Source organism: Erpetoichthys calabaricus, chromosome 3, assembly GCF_900747795.2.
Source record: "Erpetoichthys calabaricus chromosome 3, fErpCal1.3, whole genome shotgun sequence".
Lineage (NCBI taxonomy): Eukaryota > Metazoa > Chordata > Cladistia > Polypteriformes > Polypteridae > Erpetoichthys > Erpetoichthys calabaricus.
Window position 1 is genome coordinate 291,265,790 of NC_041396.2, and position 21,233 is coordinate 291,287,022.

At 36.6% G+C, this 21,233-nt stretch overlaps 1 protein-coding gene across 2 annotated transcripts in view; it reads right to left on the reverse strand.

Moving 5' to 3' along the window:
• Positions 1–21,233, reverse strand: part of LOC114649092 (collagen alpha-1(II) chain) — a 94,243-nt gene that overhangs the window by 12,021 nt on the left and 60,989 nt on the right. For both annotated transcript variants that reach the window (XM_028798523.2, XM_028798524.2), the window contains 18 exons: positions 20,296–20,394; positions 20,096–20,149; positions 19,759–19,857; positions 19,569–19,622; positions 17,822–17,875; positions 16,535–16,588; positions 12,706–12,759; positions 12,303–12,347; positions 11,742–11,840; positions 10,499–10,606; positions 9,630–9,683; positions 9,475–9,528; positions 6,753–6,806; positions 5,570–5,623; positions 5,312–5,419; positions 4,581–4,634; positions 1,951–2,004; positions 20–181 (listed from right to left, as the gene is read on the reverse strand). In XM_028798523.2, the coding sequence (XP_028654356.2) occupies positions 20–181; positions 1,951–2,004; positions 4,581–4,634; positions 5,312–5,419; positions 5,570–5,623; positions 6,753–6,806; positions 9,475–9,528; positions 9,630–9,683; positions 10,499–10,606; positions 11,742–11,840; positions 12,303–12,347; positions 12,706–12,759; positions 16,535–16,588; positions 17,822–17,875; positions 19,569–19,622; positions 19,759–19,857; positions 20,096–20,149; positions 20,296–20,394 (1,314 nt within the window). The remainder of the gene's footprint in view (positions 1–19; positions 182–1,950; positions 2,005–4,580; positions 4,635–5,311; positions 5,420–5,569; positions 5,624–6,752; positions 6,807–9,474; positions 9,529–9,629; positions 9,684–10,498; positions 10,607–11,741; positions 11,841–12,302; positions 12,348–12,705; positions 12,760–16,534; positions 16,589–17,821; positions 17,876–19,568; positions 19,623–19,758; positions 19,858–20,095; positions 20,150–20,295; positions 20,395–21,233) is intronic.

Genomic DNA, 21,233 nt, shown 5'->3' on the forward strand with positions numbered 1-21,233 from the left:
TAGATTATTACACACTTACAGGTGGACCATCTTCACCAGGTTCACCCTTCTCTCCAGGAGTACCAGCAGGTCCTTGCAAACCAGTGTCTCCTTGGCGGCCAGGAGGACCACCATCACCACGGACACCCTTGGGTCCATCTTTTCCAGCAGCTCCAGGGGGTCCTGGTGGTCCAGGGTTACCCTGTTAAACAAATGAAAGTGTACAAAACATCAGGCAATCTGTATAAGGTTAAGACTGAACTCCTTTTTCCTGCTGTAACTTTAACAGAATGTAGATGCTTTAAAAAGTTGCCAACATCTATTGGCTTTAGGTAGCTGACCAACTGATCAAGAACCAAGCCAAATAAGAAGAAATTGAAGATACTAATATTACAACAATCCTTTGCAATCTTAGGCAGCACTATAAATCCTTTAGTGCAAAAATGATAAGTCCTTTAGATAAGACATCCACCCATTTACTGAGCCTGTTTGATCCAAATTACGGTTGCAAAAGACCACAGCCCAACCCAAGAGCATTAAGTGCAAGGCAGAATGAAATGCAACTACCTTTGTAGGGAACACTCATTGATAATGCACCAACTTAAGAGTGTACAGTGTCAAATTAACCTAAACACACATTATTGCTATGTGGAATGAAACTGTAGGAAATGGAGAAAAAATACTTGTGGGAAGAAAATGTAAAATTCACATACTGAAGGAGATGACATTTACCTCAATCTCATGGAACTGAGAAGCAGCAGCGCTAACCTTTAACTACTGCTCTTCCCACATTATATGATGGATCTTTCAAAGGCAACACAGCAAAGTGAAATTTAGAGGCATATGCCTTTCAATCAGCGATATTAGTGAATTCAGCTTAAAGGACAAACCAAATAATAGAATGTAACATCCTATTGTGCTTGTGTTTGTAACCCTTGTTACTCCCCTCATTTGACTGAGTGCCTGTAGGAAACCAGATGAGGGTGTTTGATGACAAGAGTGAAAAATACACAAAGATACAACATATATATACTAGGCAGAACTTTTTTCACTTTACCAGCCAACTGCAGGTTACATTAATGCAATATTTTCAGCAGAAGGAAAGTAGACCAGTAGAAGAATACCCTAAGGTTCTCCCTTACAGTGTTTGGGTCAGAATCAAAATAACATTAAAGCAGCCCTTGTGAGGACATCAAGCCATCACAGGGCAAACAAAAATCATTAGGCCAGTTTACATTCACCAGTTATCTTGTTTACTCTGGAAATTCTAAGTGAAAGATTACATTGACAACAATCAAATTCCTCACTGACAGTGACTAGGCCAAAAGAAGAACTCGTGTTTTTGGATTCTTTTCATGAGGCAGCTATTTAAATTAAAGTGTTCTTTTTCTGTAACTTTATTTTTGTTAATTTACAGATATAAATTAAGAGGAGACATGATTTAAGTTTTTTTAAATTATGAAGGGAATTAGTCCAGTGGATCGAGACTGTTACTTTAAAATTAGTTCACCAAGAACACAAAATCACAGTTGTAAACTTGTTAAGGATAAATTTCGTACAATTAGGAAGTTTTTCTTCACAAAGAGAACCAGAGACACTTGTAATAAGTGACCAAGTAGTATGGTAGACAGTAAGACTTTAGGGACTTTCAAAACATGACGATGTTATTTGGGAGGAATTAAGTGGAGAGGACTGGAAAGCTTTGTTGGGGTGAATGGCCTGTTCTCGTCTAGATTGTTCTATTGTTATAAAAAGGTGAATATTAACTTCATCTTAAAAACATGAGGCAAATAAGCAATCCTGCATAGGACATTCATCAGTGGTAGGGCATGCTGAAATTCACCTTCACTGAATAACAATGACCACATTTAGAATCACTAGTTAACATATTGTACCTGGGTGTCTTTGGACTGTAGAAGGACCATAATTTCCAATTAAAAAGAACATTTTTAATTAACATTGGTCACTTACGTTGGGGCCAGGAGGTCCAACTCTGCCAGCAGCACCTGGGAAGCCCGTTGCACCCTATTAAGAAGAAAAAAAAAAGAATTACTACTAAAAAGAAGCATGGGTGGAACATGTGGTATAAACAACACTTGTAGGCATTGTGTTCTGTCTACTGCTTGTGTCAGGAAATGGTCAGAAATAAGAACATGAACAAATCTTCACATTTCAGTGGTTCCCTTCTGCTTAGGAAATGTACAATACCAATCTGGCTGGTCATGATATATGATCACTAATGGACTTTATCTCCCCTATCTATCTACCCTAACCCTGTAAATGTGGTTTAACTTCTAAGAAACACCAGTTTATCTGTTGAGGAGTCAATGTTAAATCATGCTGGATTAATGATCTCTTTCACCTAATAGGGAGCATAATGTCATTTTTCCCCTACTTGTTCAAAAACCTTAGAAACATAAAAGAAGTCTATCAGTTATTAATAACTACTTTCTCAGCTTCCAACATAGCTTTCAATTTACCTCATATAACTTATGGATTCTTACTAGAAAGATCATTATAGAGATGTTTTAATAATAATAATTCTTTGCATTTATATAGCGCTTTTCTCACTACTCAAAGCACTCAGCAATTGCAGGTTAAGGGCCTTACTTAAGGGCCCAACAGAGCAGAGTCCCTATTGGCATTTGCGGGATTCGAACCAGCAACCTTCCGATTGCCAGTGCAGATCCCTAGCCTCAGAGCCACTGCTTGCCCATAACTGGACTCATTACAAAGTAGATACTGCGAAGCTAGAAGGAAAGGCCATTCTGAGTATTGTGTGACTCTGAATGCAGACAATTAAATTGATTTTGTTCCACGTAAACGTAAATAAATGCACAATAACATGCACCTTAGAATTGCTTTCACTATAGAATATTTTTATGCAAAATTAAAGGCTCTTTTATACTGTGCTTTTCCATTATAAATCAGTATCAAAAATATATGTAAACAATTTTATTATATACACATACTTCGTAAAATATGCAATTTTTGGAAGATGCTCACTATGGACAAGCACTACATAAAATAAAAGTATTTGTTTTATATAACTCTTTTCTTTACTGGATATTATCAAAAATATGCAAACAGTTTGCAGTTGCTTTTCATTTGTAAAGGACCTTGCAGTGATGCATACTTTTGAAAGGTGCCATGTGAAAGCTGTTTAATTCTGCACTTTTTCAGAATGAATACCATCCCTAAAAACAAGTAAACAATTGCACTATAGTCTGTACTTGTCAAGTGTCCTTATAGAAAAGTGTTATTGAAAATTACATTTTTCAATTTGTTTTGATTCACTACTCGGACATAGTGCCACAGCACTTCTAACGAGATGTCAGGAACCTGTTCTAATTAAATACTTTTAGATGATGTGTGACTCTGTCAATACAGAATCCAAAGAATTCCTGAGGACAAAGCCATGAGCTGATGTTTCACTGGTGGTAGAAAAAAACAACCAGATTTTAAATGATCAGTGAGTGCAGACGGGGCAAAGCAGAGGAGTTTATAGGTTTTGTTGGTAAGTGGCTCAGCTACCAAAGCATATGAATGAAAAAATCAAAAAAGAATTCTCCTTAATATCTTTTTGGTTTCTCCTAGACAACAACAAAATCAGAAAGAAATAAAATGGACTTTCTGTTTTGTCTCATGCTTCTCATATTTTTCTCCAGACAAAAATAGCACAGTAGTCTCACAAGTGTCTCCTCTTGTGTTTCAGCAGAGATTGCAGCAAAGTTATACAAGGGGCTCAGACTTTCCAAATAGTGTTTTGACATTTTTTTTTGTAATTTGAATGTATTTGCATTGCGTGCGCAACAATATATGGCGAAATATATTTAAAGCTATTAGTGGTAATAAAACACTTTACTACGATTACAAAACCATAGTCGTTGCTTCTGAATAATACTATTAATTGCTCTAATTTACACTGCTACACTCCTTCTGGAAGATAAGGCAGGCAATATGACATTGGACTTCAAGCCTGAGGTTATGTGTTTAAATTCCACTTCTAACACCATGTAGCTACGAACAAATCACTTCACCTGCCTGTGCTCCAATGGAAAAGACAAAAGAAATGAAACCAACTGTATCTCAAATGTTATAAGTCACCTTGGATAAAAGCATCTGTCCAACAACAAGTAAAAAACATCAGGTTGAAAGAGAGTCTAGACTAGAAATAGACCTCAAAAAGCTTTTCAGACCACATTCTCGGTTTTGACTCCTTTTACCTCAGTTGAATCTCATGTCTCATTTTTGTCTAAAGCTATTTCTCCTAAGTAATGTTAGGAGAAACATTTGTGACAAAGTTGATTCTGAAATGAAACATAAATGAGAATCTCTTTTAAGTCTCATAAGCCATCAAAGGTCAACCTTTGAGTGTAACATTTTCCTATGGGAATTAAACCTTTCTAGTAGTGGGGTAGGTGTGACTTTGTTAATTTAATTTGTTCCTTCCATTTGTGTTTGTGTGTGTGAACAAAAAGCAAAAACATTTTCTTTTTTGGACTGAACAATATTTCTTAGGTGTTATTTATCAAGTTTTGGGGTAACTAGATAAGAACTATATAACAAATGGAACTAATAAAATTCAAATGTGTACTTACAGGAGGTCCTTGTGCACCTCGTGCTCCTTTAGGTCCAGACACACCAGTAGGTCCCTGATATAAAAGAAAGGCAAACGGAAATGTTTTATGTAATAATAAGATAAAGTCATAAATTTAAATATTTCATTCTTTTTTATGAACATACTTTTAGACAATTTACGATGACTGAAATTTATTTTAAACACGCTTTTCACTTTTAATCCCTTTATACCAGTTTTCTTTGTCTTCACAGGCGTACTTTAGCCTGACCAGTTCAAGTATTGGAAGGCGGGAGACAGCATTACATAGTGTAGTACTTAACAACAATAATGCAACAATAATTCTACCTATAGGGCAAAATGGAAAATTAAACTACACTGAAATCAGATAGACCAGTAAAGCTGTGTTTTAGGGAAAAAAAACCCCAAATATTTCACTCTTGGATTTACTAGAAAAAACTTTTACCTAATGTTCAGGTATCTGATTATTAATAAGATGAGTATTGATCCTCATCTGAATCCATGATTTAAAACTAAGCAGCTTGCCTTCTCATTTTATCCTTTAAATCTCACTTCATATTTAATCAATAGAAGATTATTTCTAATGATGCATCTCTTTGAATGCAATAGAATAGGTTATTTATACAGTAGACAGAACCATGTCATGGTATCTAATATTTCAGAGCTGTTTTTCAGTCAACATACAAGATCATTTCTAACTGTAGGTCAGATTTTCACGTTCAGTTAGTTTACCTGTGGGCCGGGAGCTCCAGATGGACCCTGAGGGCCTGGGGCACCAGCATCACCCTTCTGTCCAGCCTCACCCTGTTCTCCTTTGGCACCAGGCTGACCATCAGCACCCTATAAGAGTATGAAAGAAACAAACATTCAGAAAATTCAATTTTACTTGGATTCTGGTTTTGCATGCTGTCGTCATGAAAACCATACTCCTTTCTGTCTTCTGGAAATCAGTCTTAAACCATTTTTTAATGAGAAGCAATAATTACTTACTGGAGGGCCAGCAAAACCAGCAGGTCCAGGAGGCCCAGTCTCTCCACGATCACCCTGCAAGGGGAAGGAAAACAATCAGAATTTAACAGAAATTGTTATTTCTCAGCTATAAAACATCAACTCTACCTGCAGGTAGTGCTGAAGGCCAGGTTAGTAGGTAGGATTTTCTGATTAACATTTCTACCCTCAGACAGTCTAGATGATCATTTCTGCTTTCATGTGGTGCAAATGTCCAGTAGAATACAAGAAAGTTCCATTTAGAAATTCTACCTTTAGTTGATCTGGACAGCTAGGCCAAAACATGCTGAACCTGATAAACAATACCATTTTCATGTACTCTAGATGTCTATTCTTATCAACACATAGTAGAAACATCTAGTCCAATTCCCAAGTGAGCACAGAATAACAGTACAAAATTTAGGTGATGTGAAAGTCCAGTCCAACACTCACTGGTTTGAACAATTCAACCTTCAGGTGGTCTCTAAGGCTGGTCCAGGAGTTATTATGATGTGAACAACATTTCTACCCTCAGATACTCTCTGTATGACAAATTCTCCTTTCACTTAGTATAGATGTTGGAGGCAACTCCTAGAAATGACTGAACAATATTCCTTTCTTCAGATGATCTAAAAGGCCAGTCTAAAAACAACTGTAAAAACAGCTCAACCCTCAGTTCCCAGGTAGTAAGGAACATTAGAATACAGCCACAATGGTCTGAACAACAGTCAAACCCCAATATGGTCATAGTGGCCATTTCAACAACCTGGCTAACTTCTCCACTAGTAGTAAACCAGTTCAATCTCTACTGTGGTTGGAACAGAAGTTACAGTTTCTATTAATCTAAACAGGCAGTTCAGATAACTGTACGGGTCACTTCTTCACTCGGGTTGGTTGGCCTGAAATCCAGCTCAGCTATCAGAATGGTCTACATAATGATCCTACCTCCTCATAAGGAGCATGTTTAACTTTCAAATTTTATGTTGTTTTCATAGCACAAGATCAACTAAAGTTGGGTTCATTACTTTGTTGTCACCAAAACGTTCTTTTATAAAGGTCTTTATGTTATCAAGCGTTCTGTGGCTTCTTTTTATGAATGATATGTTGGTAAAAATGTATAACATACTAAGGAAAATTAAGTTTTGGTCAAAAGAAAAAAGTAATACAAACAAAGAAATAAACTTACAGGAGCACCACGGGTACCAGCAGCACCAGAAGGACCAGAAGGTCCAGATTCACCCTAAAGATGAAATGAGAAAGTGAAGTTTAATAGACATTCTGCAAATTAGAGCTTAAATCTGAACAATGACATCTTGAGTTAAATAAATAAATAAATAAATAAATAACCAGGAGACCATTAGTTGTATCTCAAGGTACATAGGCAATTTAGTAAACTTTTCCTAGGTTTCTCTCTATTTGGGAGAATTTGTGAATATCTGTGCTGAGTATTATATGAACTCCCAAATTCCTAGTGCTGCTGAAAAACTTAAATCTTGCAAATGACATCTGTGACCAAGGCTACACAGAAAAACACTAATAAGCAGAAAATAACAAATATACACTAGGATGGTCTCCTTCTGAGCTAGAAAATGATAACCTGGCCTTTGTGTGGACAACATCAGATGTTTAGCTAAAGTGTCTCTTGACTTGTACAATACAACTTATTTTTACATAACAATCTTCACTGAGTGCAGGCACAGAGGTTATATAAACCACATAGTGTTCACTTCTCCAAAAAGAACATTGAAGAGTATTGAAAAAGTGAAGAGATTAGATTTCTGTGCAATAATTAATATTTAATATTTGATTTTATCCAAAGTGACTAATAACAAATAATGACCACTTACAATAACTGGAAGTTAATAATAAAAATATGGTGCTAGTACCGTACTATATAACATATGGCAATAATTATACATGTGCAGCTGAGACTAATCATTTAATTAAGTCCAATCTGTCTTTATACTGTTATGTAAAATAAAATGATTATTTAAGTACTGGTGCACAATCATAAAACATGTACAGTACTGACCATAAAGCACATAGTACAAAAAGTATTAGTCTTATAGTGTGGTGCGTGTATGTTTCCATTCATCCATGTTCTTAACCTGCTTAATGTGTGTGTTTGTATATGTATAAATTATATGTGTATGTGTGTATAGTTACATAAAGTAGAAATTACAAGTGTACAGTAGAAGAAGGGTTTCCATATTTCAACAGTGCGAGAGTTGGCAGATAAAATGACTTGTTTTGTCATGAAGTGAGTCGGCGTTGATTAACTATGGAAAAAAACAATTTACATAGCACCTTGTAACAATGGACCACCACCTCCTGATTTTTACAGGTACATTATTTTCATATTTCTACTCATACAATGTTAGATAGTGAAGTGGTAGACTGAGCCTCACATACTGAGTTGTGGATGTAAACTGAAAAGTGAATCTTGTGATTGTGTTTAGTTCTTATCAACACTGAATGCCACTGCATGGCACTTTACGGTTATGGTATCAATATTTAGAGCAGAGATGGGTTAAGTGACTCATTTAGGGTCATAAACAGAATCAGTGATGGGAATGAACAATCATCCTTCTGATGTACAGTCTACTCTCTTAGTAACTGGAGGCCACACTTATCAAATGTTATCAGAGGACATCTGAAAACAAGCATTTTATTCACTAATTCTATTTGCAGAATCGTCTTAATCCAATTTTATTTACAAAATTAAAAACTTTTAATAGCTACATGGAACACCATTACACCATTTCAGGTTGGTTTAAAAGCATAGTATAATTGCTTCCCTGGTACTAAAATAATAAGTGCTGGAGACTGAACCATTTAGGAATTTACAGTAAAACCACGGGCACAAGGAGAACACAATTCTTGTAGTAACTCATGTTAGCATAAACGGAACAGGGGTTGCAAAGCCTGTGGGAATGTTTATCTATTATTATGGCTTTACATAATGATTGCCATCCTAAAATGCTTACATGCTTTAACATTATGACCACTGGTAGTTAAATTTATCCATTCAGGCCTAAACAGCTGCTGCTAAGCGTTGAATATATAACCTTGTGGACATACTGTATATAGTGCTTTTTAACAGTGAACACCATCCTACAATATTTTTTATGCTCATTATAATTTGGTTCAAATTTCTGCTGTTACTGAAGGTGTAGATGAACTTATTTAGCACCTTGGGTTAATGCTGCCTACCAACAAGCAATATCATTTTATAATTAGCTAAGGAAATCTAATTCAAGTGAAATATCTACAGCTTTTAGCCCATCTGAATCTAGCATGATGTGTAGAGATTTCAAGTCAAAGAAAGTTATGCTTAAGCTTTATAACACACTAGTGAGGCCTCACTTGGAGTACTGCACGCAGTTTTGGTCTCTGTGTTACAAAAAAGACATAGCAGCACTGGAGAAAGTCCAGAGAATAGTGACTAGGCCAATTCCGGGACTCCAGAATTTGAGGTATGAGAAAACACTGAAGGAAATGAACCACTTCAGTTTAAGTAAACACCAATTTAGTGGTGAAATGATTGAAATGTTTAAAATTGTGAAAGGAATTTGTATAGTGGATTGAGACTCTGGCTTTAAAGTGAGTTCAACAAAAACACTGTTGAAAATTTTTTAAAGGTAAATTTTTCAAAAATTTCTCTTAACACAGAAAACTATAGACACATGGAATAAGTTAATAAGTAGTGTGGTTGAAAGTAGGACTCTAGGGACATTCAAAACTCAACTTGATGTTGTTTTCGAGGAATTAGGTAGAAAGAATTGGTGAGATTTGTTGGGCTACATGGCCTGTTCTTGTCAAAACGTTATCTAATGTTATAATGATCTACAGACAAAAGGCTCGAGCATTGTTCCTGTGTGACATTTTCTGATCTTTTAATACATTACCTTTTCGCCATTAGGACCAGCTGGGCCAGGAGGACCAATTGGACCAGTCAAACCCTAAAAAAAAGGAAGACAGACGTTAAACAAAATGGATGGAAATTTCAGGACAATCAGTATGTCACCTATATATCACTCATAGCCAAGACAGGAATACTTACTCTAGCACCATCCTTGCCAGGAGCACCCTCAGGTCCTTTCTCACCAACATCACCCTGTAAGATAAATTAATTAATAGTTTAGGTTCTAGATGCATTTAGCTGTGTAGCAAATCTCACTGTCTTCCATATTTTACTTTACAAAGCCGTGATACTTCCCTTCACACCCCAAAAAAGACCACAAGTGACCCACCATGACAATCTGATGACCTTACAAACTATAATGATGGCAAAATCACTACTTGTTTGCATTTGTTATCTTATAAAATTTTCTACAGTGTTACATTTGACACAGACTTATTCATATACATGGGTATTGTGTTAAAATATGTAAATTTTACAGTATATTATAGCTGGAAGTTATTGTGCGCTACTCTCATTTTTATATGTCCTTATACAGTTATTATTCTGGAATGTGCAAATCTGACATACTATTTACATTAAGTATGTCATGTAGCGTTTAAAGGAATACAAACCCTGAATAAGTCAGGAACTGTCCATTAAAACATAAATGTGCTTGATCTGTATCTCTATCACTCTTACTGCATATTGGTGCTCTTGCACAACATGAACTGAGGTCCTGCACGCTGGGCCAGGCTTTAAATGGTGTTTATCTTGTTTAGACACAATTCTCTTGAGGTTGGTTACAAAACCCCCTGACACTGAATGCTTTTCCCAATGGCAGCCAAAGAGGAGTTATCTTAGTGTCTTTGGAGTACTTCGAATATCAGTGCCATCAATGCCAGATACATAACCAGGTTTTTTGGCTTTTCACTTCTCCTTGTCTGATCTGTTTTTAAAATCTACATCAACTTAATAGTAACAGTCTCTGTGAGGCATAGATATTATTGTGTGTTCTTGGGGGTACTTACTCTGTCACCCTTGGGTCCGGGGATTCCAGCTGCTCCTCTCTCACCAGGCATTCCCTGAAGACCAGGAGGTCCTTGAGCACCAGCAGCACCAGCTGGACCAATTGCACCCTGTAAAAATAAAAAATATAAATATATATTTCAATTACCTAATCACATTTTTTCTATCAGAAACTAGACAAAAACCAGTAATGGTTGATGTAGCAATCTCTCGTAGGGCACACAAACACACACACACAATTTATAACTGTCAGATGCACTGACGTCCACATGTTTATATTGTAAGCGATACTAAACAGCCGAAAGAACATGCCTGTACAAGGTATGAACCAGGTTCTTGAAGTTGAGGGGCTGGGGTCTAATTTTATAATTAGTCTTGCACCTATTCTGATTGTTACATGATTAAACTCATCCTGATAATCAAACAGGTAAGACAAGTTCCAGGTACACTCTTAAAAATAAATGTGCTAGGGCAGTTCTTCAGAGTGATGCAATAGGGGAACCATTTTGATTCCCAAAAGAGCCATCCACATGAAGGTTCCAGAGAAAACCTTTATCTATTTAGATCCATAACAGGTTCCATACAGTGAATAACAATAACTAGATGGTAACAGATTTGTGAAATACCAATGGATCATGATTTTAAAATAACTCTTGCTGCATACGTTCAATAACACAAGCTAAGTTCAGGTTTTCTTAACCTGTTAGTGCCCTGTAGCAGACCATACATTAAAGATTTCAGTTGTTTTCTACATATTAGGAACTTTTTCCAAGCCCAAAGAAACAACTTCAAATGCAAAGAAGCCATCCCAGAATGAAATGGTTCTTTGGCATGCAAAGGATCTATGAGGATACCTAAAATTCTTCAGCTGAACAAACTGTGTGTGACCAGAGAGATACGATGCAAACCAAGTGTAAGAAATATCATAGATTTCAATTAAGACTAATCTATCTAACAAAATACTATGGGAAGCTGTATCAAATGCTGCTCTCACGTCAAGCAAGACCAAAATGGTCAGCAGCCTAGAGTCAGCGGATATTAACAAATCATTAGTTATTTTAACCATATTGTATGTAATAGGAATGATCCTTTGATCTATCTATTCATCAGTAAGACTAAGGCACAATTTATAAACATGACTGTTAACTCCCCTGCTAAAGAAAACAAGGCCCAGGGTTAATGAAGCGATTGGAGGTAGGCAGAAAAAAATGTAATTCACAGGGCAGACTTTCAGTGGATACGTACTTTGGGACCATCTGTGCCAGGTGTACCAGGCAATCCACGAGGCCCTTGCAAACCTTGAGGTCCTGGACTTCCACGTTCACCTGGGAAACCACGCTCACCCTGCATGGAGGGAAAAAAGGATGTACTAGTTAGCCAGAGTAGCAGTTGAAACATGCAATGTATATGAAGGATATGAACATACAAGCCATATTTGTGTGTTAAGTGTGATGCTCCTTGTGAAAAAATCTGTCATTTAAATAGACCTTAGCTACAATGGATGTAAAAATGGTTCTAATTGAAAACTGAAGTAAGCATCACTCACAAACCCCTTGTCAGATATAAGATACGATGCTCTAATTGGATTTGAAAAATTCATCATTTAAATAAACCTTAGCTACAATTGATGTAAAAATGGTTCTAACTGAAAACTGAAGCATCACATCACTCACAAACTCCTTATCAATTATAAGATATGATGCTCTGATTGGATAAGGATCTATTAGTCCATTAAAGGCATTCACTTTTTGTGTGTGAGGAGATGGCACACATGCAAAGAACAGAAGAAGTTCAAACGATACTTACTCTGGGACCAGGTTGACCTGCAGCACCAGCTTCTCCAGGAACACCCTAAACAGAAAAGAGAAAGGAAACATGCACTGTAAGTCCCATCAATTTTCCCTCCATCCTTCACAAATGCTTGGTGTGGAATTTCAAAAGGCTGTCAATTTAGAAATATTTAGGTGAATCCAGTCATCTACATCACTTATGCAGTAAGGCAAGACCCCATCAATCTTAGACCCACCTAATGTAATGGTTAACATCTAAAAACAAAGTTGTGACTGCAGCTAATCAATATGAAAAATTGCCAAATCATGTGGAATTCTTTTTCATGCTGTATGTCCACCAGATCACATGATTCTCATCTTGAAGACTTCACTTTAGCTTATTAAGACAAAAATTAATCTGAAATGTTCAGAATACTAACCTGGTCACCGGGTTTGCCACCTTCACCTGGTGGGCCAGGAGGTCCGGGTAGCCCCTGTATTTAAAAAAAACAAAACATCCAGATTGAGCATGGGATACCTGTATTGCAGCACACAGGTAATACATGTAAATTTAAAGTTATGTCTTGAAAAATTGCTAAATCATTAACAGTTGATGATCAAGAGTGGCTTTACAAATCAATAGCCATGCCCTATATATTATAAGATACAGAGATAAAATTATTATAGTATAGATTATATTGCTTCGTCCTGTAGAATTCCTAGCAGGCCAATCAAATAATATTTTTCTTCCTACAATAACAACTAACTTAGGATGCTTTACAATGAAATAGCTATTGTGCAATTTTATACAAACATTTTACAGATGGAGCTCAGACAGATGATTAAACATCCCTCCATTAATCCACAAACAATTCTAATTTTATAATACCTATTATTTACATATACATTGAAGTTGAAGAGCAAGCACATTAAGTCATTCCCTCAAATTCCATTTAGTCAAATAATGATTCAGTGTTGAACAATGGAGCAATAAATATGATTTTAAATAACTTCATTCTATTCTGAACACCATCTGAAGTCACTTTACTCTCCAAGGCTTGTATGATAAAAAACATGTAAATAACCTTTCTTTGAATGTAAAGTGACTAGTGTAGTGTCAGAATGAGGCCTTGAGGTCTGATCATTGTAATGTATATACCTTCCATCCGTTATTACTAGCCTCCTTGGGTTTAACCCTGATCATGACTCAGCCTTGGAATTCTATGTAATTAAAATTAAATCTGACTCAGGGTGAAATAATGATACACTTTCTAGTGTTAAGCCTGAACAACTCTTTGGACAGTATTCTGATGCCATCTAGTGGATGAAATAACATCATGCTGCAAAAAGATGAATATTTTTTGCTTTCTGACACTTTATGGTAACTCTAAGGTAACTCATCAATGCTCATGAGTGGGGGAAGAGGCTCCAACAAAAAAAGACAATGTCAAACAAAAAGCCGTAAAAGCAGTTTTGAAATGAATTGATACTGAACCATTTCTCGAATGATAGTGATGACATTGTGAATTTTTTCATTAGGCGTTGATACAGAATTTGAAACTGATGCATGATACTGCATCATATGACCAAACCACTGTGATATGCCCAGTGAATTTGATCATGTGAAGCTTCACCATGGTGCAACAATAGCAGTGTGACAAAAAGGCAAAATAACTGTAATGAAATGCAAGGACAAGCAAGATGTTAGCCCACTAAGCACTGTCCACAATGAGGCAACAGTCAATATTTGTGTCAGGGGAAATGAGGAAGTAACTAAACCTTGCAGTGTCGTAGCCCACAATAATACAATGGGTGCATCGATCTGTTTTTCTACCCTCTCATGCGCAAGTAGCAAAAAAACAAACAAAAAAAATATTGTAAGAAAAGTAAGGAAAGAAACACACTTCTGCTGTCCCGATGAAAACATTGGGTTGTGTATTAGTGACTATTTCAAAACATATCACACAAAGGATGTTTCGTAAATTTGCATCAGCACAGCAGTGGACAGTACACATACCTTTTCTACTGTATTTATGTAACTTTGTTGACATCTTGGTATTAACATGTTTCTGCTATACATAACAACATTTTTTCTTGTTGAAGAAAATACAATGTCTTTTGTGCATTTTTCTGGGGGGAAACATAACACTAAGGAGGTTAATGGCAGCAATTAATATGGAGAAGATTGAACATCAAGTGGTAAGGACAGATGCATTAGTGAACAGTCATCATGGATTTAGATAGGAAGATCATGTCATGCTGGCATTATTAAAGGAAGCAATAAAAGGATATGATCAGAGAGGTTTGTATTATACTACTTATCTTGATTTTCAGAAAGCTTTTGACAAGGTAGTACAGAAGTGGTTAGGCATTAAACTAAAAGAAACAGAAATTCAAGGAGCAGGGTGTATAGATGGGTGCTTCAACAGCAAGAACCAAGGGTTATGGTAAAAGGAAGATTTCAGAATTAGCTGATATTAAAAAAGGTGTCCCTAATGGGTCAGTCATGTGGTTGCTGCTCATTTAATTTATATCAATGATCTTCATAAGAATATAAATATCAAGCTGGTTAAGTTTGCAGATAATCCCAAACTATGTGGAACTGCAGATAATGTAGAATCAGTTGAATCATAGCCCATGATAACACAAGGGACACGTTGATCGTAGAATTTATGTGTTTCTGTTATATACAATAACATTTTTTCTTGTAGAAAAAATGTAAACATTTGTGACTCATTTTTTGGGGGGTAAATATCACACTAAGGAGGATAAGCTCTGTCCGAATGCACATCACATGTACGATAGACTTTTTTCATAATTTAATACTGCAAGTCTTTGCAGGTAAAATATTTGCTTAGGGTCACATGGAGCCAGCCAAGCTTGAAATTTTCTACAGTGTCTTTCAGTAACTAACTAACTTTATCCCAAAGCACTTTACATTTGCATTGTAATTGTCTCCATATCCCTTTCATGTGAGCCATGACAGGTGAAATGACTTAATCAGGGTTGCACTAAATCAGTAGAGGGATTTATATTATTAAACTTGCAACCATGTATAGCACCATTCTACACTGAATCTTGTCCTAACGCACTTCACATGTTTAGCACCCTTGTCTTGATATTTCCTTGAGATGATCTACAGAACGTGCTTATACTTTAAACCTCAATGCATTATCCAGTAGGCAGCAATACTTTCTGAACCATTTATTATGCACAAGCAGTACTTGAATTACCAAGTATGTTAAACTTTGTTAAACTACTACACTGTATGGTTTCAAAATGTGCCAAAAGCTCTTATCTGGCTCTTGTTTGGTTTTATGCATCTGGGAAGAGATGTGACTTTTTGAAAGATTTTTCAAGTGGATTCTAGCTCATTATTTTTGTAAATTTAAATGGGACCTTTTTATATATTACTTTATCCCTGGTCAGTTTGTATGAACTGCATAATTGTTTACAGATTTCCGTAATACAGTATAAGCCATTTTTAAAACTACGGTGATTCTGAAGTGGGGCTCAGTTTTGCAATTTTATATAGTGTCCCTTTATATATAGTTAAATTGTAACATGAACGGCTCAGATTGTACATGATTATAGCGAAACAGATGACAAATCTGAAGGCAATAGTTACTACAGGTCCCCCTCTATATAAGACTGCTTACCATCTAAAGGTGCAAAAATGTACTTCGTACAATGCATTCACTTTAACAAGACTATTTTAATACTGCTGGTCGGCTAGGACAGGGTTATATTGACCATAACCTGAAGGACCAGCAAGTATGTAATGTCCACTCAAGCAATGAGTGGCATGTTTGAACTATAACCTATCAATCTGAAAATCAAATGGTAATTTTGCAGCATTGTTAATAGGTGGAAGAAAATGGAAGGGAAGGCTAGAATATCTACAATAGAGTGAAGATGTCTGTTTGATTTGCTGTAGACAGCAATAATAATATTCAATGTGTATACCAGTGTATATCAGTGATGTTTTTCTCATTCAATAAAATCAATAAATTTCGTTCTCTCTTATGTACTTGGTTCCTCGTATTAGCCCTTTCAGTCTCAGCACACAATACATACTGTACGTCATCCCCTACAGTATATCAACACTATCAGCATGTGATATAACATGTTTAGGGACTTTAAAATATGCTCTCTATGTGAATGTAGTTCTAGAACTCTACTTGATACTTCCATTGCTGCCCACTGTCATTTTTTACTATTTTGTACTTGTAGCTATGAGGTTAAATTCCAATAAAGAAATAAGAATACCTGAAATCCAGGAGGTCCAGGTGGTCCTTGTTCTCCTCTCTCACCAGCAGGACCCTGAAAAGGAAAAGAAGAGAAACACCGGGTGAATGAAAGAGACACCTACTGGCTATTAACTGATGGGCCATAAGCAAAGGACTATGTCTAAGCTGTTACATAAACAAATATAAAAATGGCTTCATAAAAAAAATATATAAATATTACAAGATATTTAATATAAATATGTAGCTAAATGCTTCCGGCTTAATGCCTTGGGTTGTATAGTATAGCCAGGGTCGCACTAGTGGGATGTTCTAGGGTGGAGCAGTCACATCTTTCAAATGTACTTCTATAAGACATGGCAGGCATTTGGATAAATCAAGTAGTGACAACTTAGCTAGATATCTTAGGGAATCTCTAGAAAGCAATCACATGCATCAGGGAAGCTTGCTTTGGGCAACTGCAGAAAGCAAAAGGAGCTAAGGAAACTCCAACAAAAGCCAGGATCAACAAAGCAGGAGGTCTGGGGTATTCTATAGATTACTTTCATGTCTACTAGATAATTCCACAAGACATAACAGGTAACTCCATTGGTCAAGTTAGAAATACCTTAATTGGGGAACCTTGGAAGACTCCATAGAATAACCAAAGGCACATAAAGTGGACATTTATTAAATAGCTAGGGGTAATGTAGGAGGTCCCTAATGAAATCCAAGGAAATTGAATAAGACATGCTAGAGAGCACTGTAACATATTGTATGAGACAGCTTTTATTTTTAAACTCTCTGTGTATGTGTCATAAAGTGTTCCTTTGGATTGCTGGCACACTCATGTGTCTGTTAGTTATCTTAGCAGCTCTGTTCTGTGAACGATGCACTAAATAAGGATTTACCTGCATCCTTAGTTATCAGCTGTTTAACCGAATGCAAATAACTTTTCTAATAGTATTATTCTCTTTTTAACTATTATGATACCCAGGATATATGACAACAAAGGGTAACTTAGAAGGGTGTCCTGTGGCAACTATATAGAATAGCTCAGAAGGACATTTATTGACAAATTCTTAGGACATTCATTGTAATTCCACAATGCTACCAACTATACAGAGAATTTTTGGCTCCCAAATAGGAACAGACAATGGCTATTTTAGTGGAGTGATCACAGGAAACAGAGTGGATAAAGTTAAGTGTGACTAAGTACAATAGCTAGATATTCCTGTATTAAACAACAGGACATTCATAATACTGTAAGAAGAAGCATGGCATTGTGAGATTCAATTAAAGTGGGTCAAAAAAAGCAACATCTACTCACGGAAGGTCCAGGAGGTCCTTGAGCACCAGTCTCTCCATCTTTGCCTGGAAGTCCCTAAAAACAATATCAGAAGTAAAAGTGAGAGGCATAAAATGTATATAAATCACCTAACAGGTAGACTGTGCTGAATGGGCATTTGCCCGCCTTCAGAAGACTCAACTACTTTAGTTTCTGCTGGCTCAAAAAGAAAGAAAAGTGGGTGTCTGTTTGATGTTTTTAGGGAAATACTGATTGGTTTGCAGGAGGACACAAGCCACAAGTGCTAATGAAGACAATGTTAAAGCCCAGTAACTTATAAATGAACAACTAGAACCAAGTTAATGAACTAACACAGTAAGAGAAATTAACATAGACAGTGCTGTCTGGTAAACTGAATATGTGGCTTTCACTCTGTTGTACATTTTTTACAGTTTTGTGAAGTTCAGCAAATATATATCCGTAACAGTTTAGTCTACTTCTTAATCTTTATTTAAGAAGCTTGTGGTGATTATGTACTTTATTGGGCAGTGTAACAGAAAATATGTGTCCTTAAAATGCTAGCAGTAACATTACTTGATGAGTGGCTAACAGATGCTGTATGGTCGCATACTGCATTGCTGAGGTGCACATCTTCCATGCAAACACCACCAATGATCTTGCTATACAGTAAAAATGTTTATACACAAAACTGGAGCTGAGGCAGGTGATTGAACATTCCTCCAAAAATTCCACAAACAATGTGAACAAGAAGGTTAATTCATTCCCTCAAGGTCAAATAATGCCTTATGGTTGAAGAAAGGACCAACATATCAGATTTTATAAAAACATCTTTCAATTGAAAACCACACCTTTGCATGGATGGAAAATGTCTGCATATGTTTTATCAGTTTATGGTTTAAAGTTTGCTCTTTTATGAAGCGGTATGGTGGGTAAGAACAGGAGATGCCAATAGACTTAAGAGTCATGTAGGCCTGCAATACTCTGGGCACTAAATTGTATTTCCTGCAGGCAATAACAGAGAGAAGGGTGTTGGATTATCATGAACAATAACTCACACCTTCTCCATGACATCGTGGTCAAACCATGTAACACCTTTGGCATAAGGCTGATTGTACAGTGGTACTCCAGGAACACTACTTAAGACCTGGGGATACCTCTTTGGATCAGTGTAGGATCTATTCACCTAATTAGTGTGCTAGAGCTGCACATCCTTCACAAGCTTTGATACTGATTTTTGCATTTGATATATTTTTTTAATGTCTGAGGGGAAATTGTTTTTTTGCATTACCTTGGGGACCAGACCATAGTATCAGCCATTAGCACCCCTGGAGCAGCTTTCAGGTCAAGGGCCTCGCTCAAGAGCCCAAGGGAGTAGGATACCTTCTGGCAGCTTATGTTCCCTTTGGGATGCAATCTCACATTCTCCATGTGAAGGCCACAATTTCTAATCCAACTGATGTAACTCTGACTGTGAGCAGTGATATCACTTTTACATTTTGTTATAAACTGACTTAAAGCCCATAATATTAATTTGTAGAAAACATACTACTTGTGATTCTTTTAAAGAGGAAGGTTCTCTGTTATTATAGTATGGTTTTTTGTTGATGATGAGAGTTGCACATCTTAGATCGTGGAGAAAGCAAACATACCAAATCCCATCTAGTCTACTCGGTACTTTGTACCTGCCATATGCATTTATTTTTCCCAAAATGCTTTTCTGCTTTTTTTTTTCCTGTACTTCTGATGGGAATGGAAGAAGAAATCTTACCCTCAGACCAGGAGCGCCAACCAATCCCTTCTCACCAGGTTTACCAGGCTCACCCTATAGGAGTAAAAAGAAGTCAGAATATGTAGGCAAGTTATAACCACTCAAAATGAATAAAACCTAATGTGGAGTCATTGTGCGACTGAATAACACTAAGAAATGGGTTCAATCAATTTTGTGTTGGCATACATACATTTGCTCCTTTAGGACCAGGGAAACCCATGACACCAGGCTGGCCGCGGGCACCCTGAGGACCTGGTGGGCCAGGACGTCCATCTTCACCAGGTGCACCCTAGCAAAATTGAATTCAAGAGAGAAAGAGAGAGAAAGAGTAGGTCAGTTATCTATGGCCTTATGTAGTGCCTTTCTTTTTTGATTTTGCCACTTTTCAGCAACATTTGCTTAATTTATAGCCTATCTAGGAGGAAGCATTAAACCAAAGATGTTTTCCAAAATTTTTTCAACAGAGGCTCAAAATCTATCATTTATCTATGCTAAAAAATCTAGAAAGGAGGAAAAGTAATACTTACAGAAGGACCAACTTTTCCTTGAGGTCCAGCATCACCAGGGCGACCAGTAAGACCCTACACAGAAGAATGAGACAAAAATAGTCATGTACAAATATAGTATTATAAGAGGTCAACCACGATCTTTTCTTGTTATCCTAATAATCTCTGCATAATCTTGCCACTTTGGTGTAGCCCACAACACTTCCAGGACACACACTTACTCTAGCACCAGGAAGGCCAGGCTCTCCAGGACGGCCAGGATCACCATTAGCACCTTTTGGACCAGCAATGCCAGTGGGACCTCGTTCACCAGGGGCACCCTGTTAAAAGACAAAGAGAAGACTGCTATTTAATTTTGAATATCACAAGCAACCTCTTCAAAGAGACCAAGTTCCATCAAAAGTGTCCAGTCAGTATCCATCATCATTCTCATGTCATTTTATTTAATTGCTAGTGTATATCAACAGTCAGTGGGTTTAATAGGCTATCTTCTGAAGTCCAAAACAGCTTTAATTAAACACGCTTTGTGTTGTTAAGCGTACATATATATCTGTGTGTGTGTGTTCTGTTAAATACACACTGTCAAAAATAAATAAATAAATAAATGGACCAAGAACTTTATTCTTTTGATCATGGAATAGAATATTAGCAGCAGTTTTTTTACTTATGGAACATTTCCCTTTTCACAAAAAAGAAAAAAATGAGATCATAAATTTAAGAAAAGAGTCCATTCTTTAAAGCTTCATGTTAGACAGAACAGTGAGGGAAGATGAGGTTCCATAAAATTCCCAACTATGGAGTGTAGCAAGAAGTTAAAGAGGTATAATGTTTGTATGGGTCATGGGTGTAAAGGGTGTAAATGTTGGTGTTTTGTTCCTCACACTTTTTAATGTAGTACTAGGGTGTTGTACTGTTTTAGCCATTATGGATGTAGTGAGAAGTCAAGCAAAATGACACCTTTTATTGGCTAACTATGCAAGCTTTCGAGGCAAATGAAGAAGAGGCCTGAGTTACCTTGAAAGCTTGGACATTGTAATCTTTTTAGTTAGACAATAAAATGTGTAATTTTGCTTGAATTCTCACTACACTTTTTAATGGTAATTGTAAAAGATCCTCCAAATCTCTCTTATTTTTTCCTCACATGTAATGTTGGACTGTG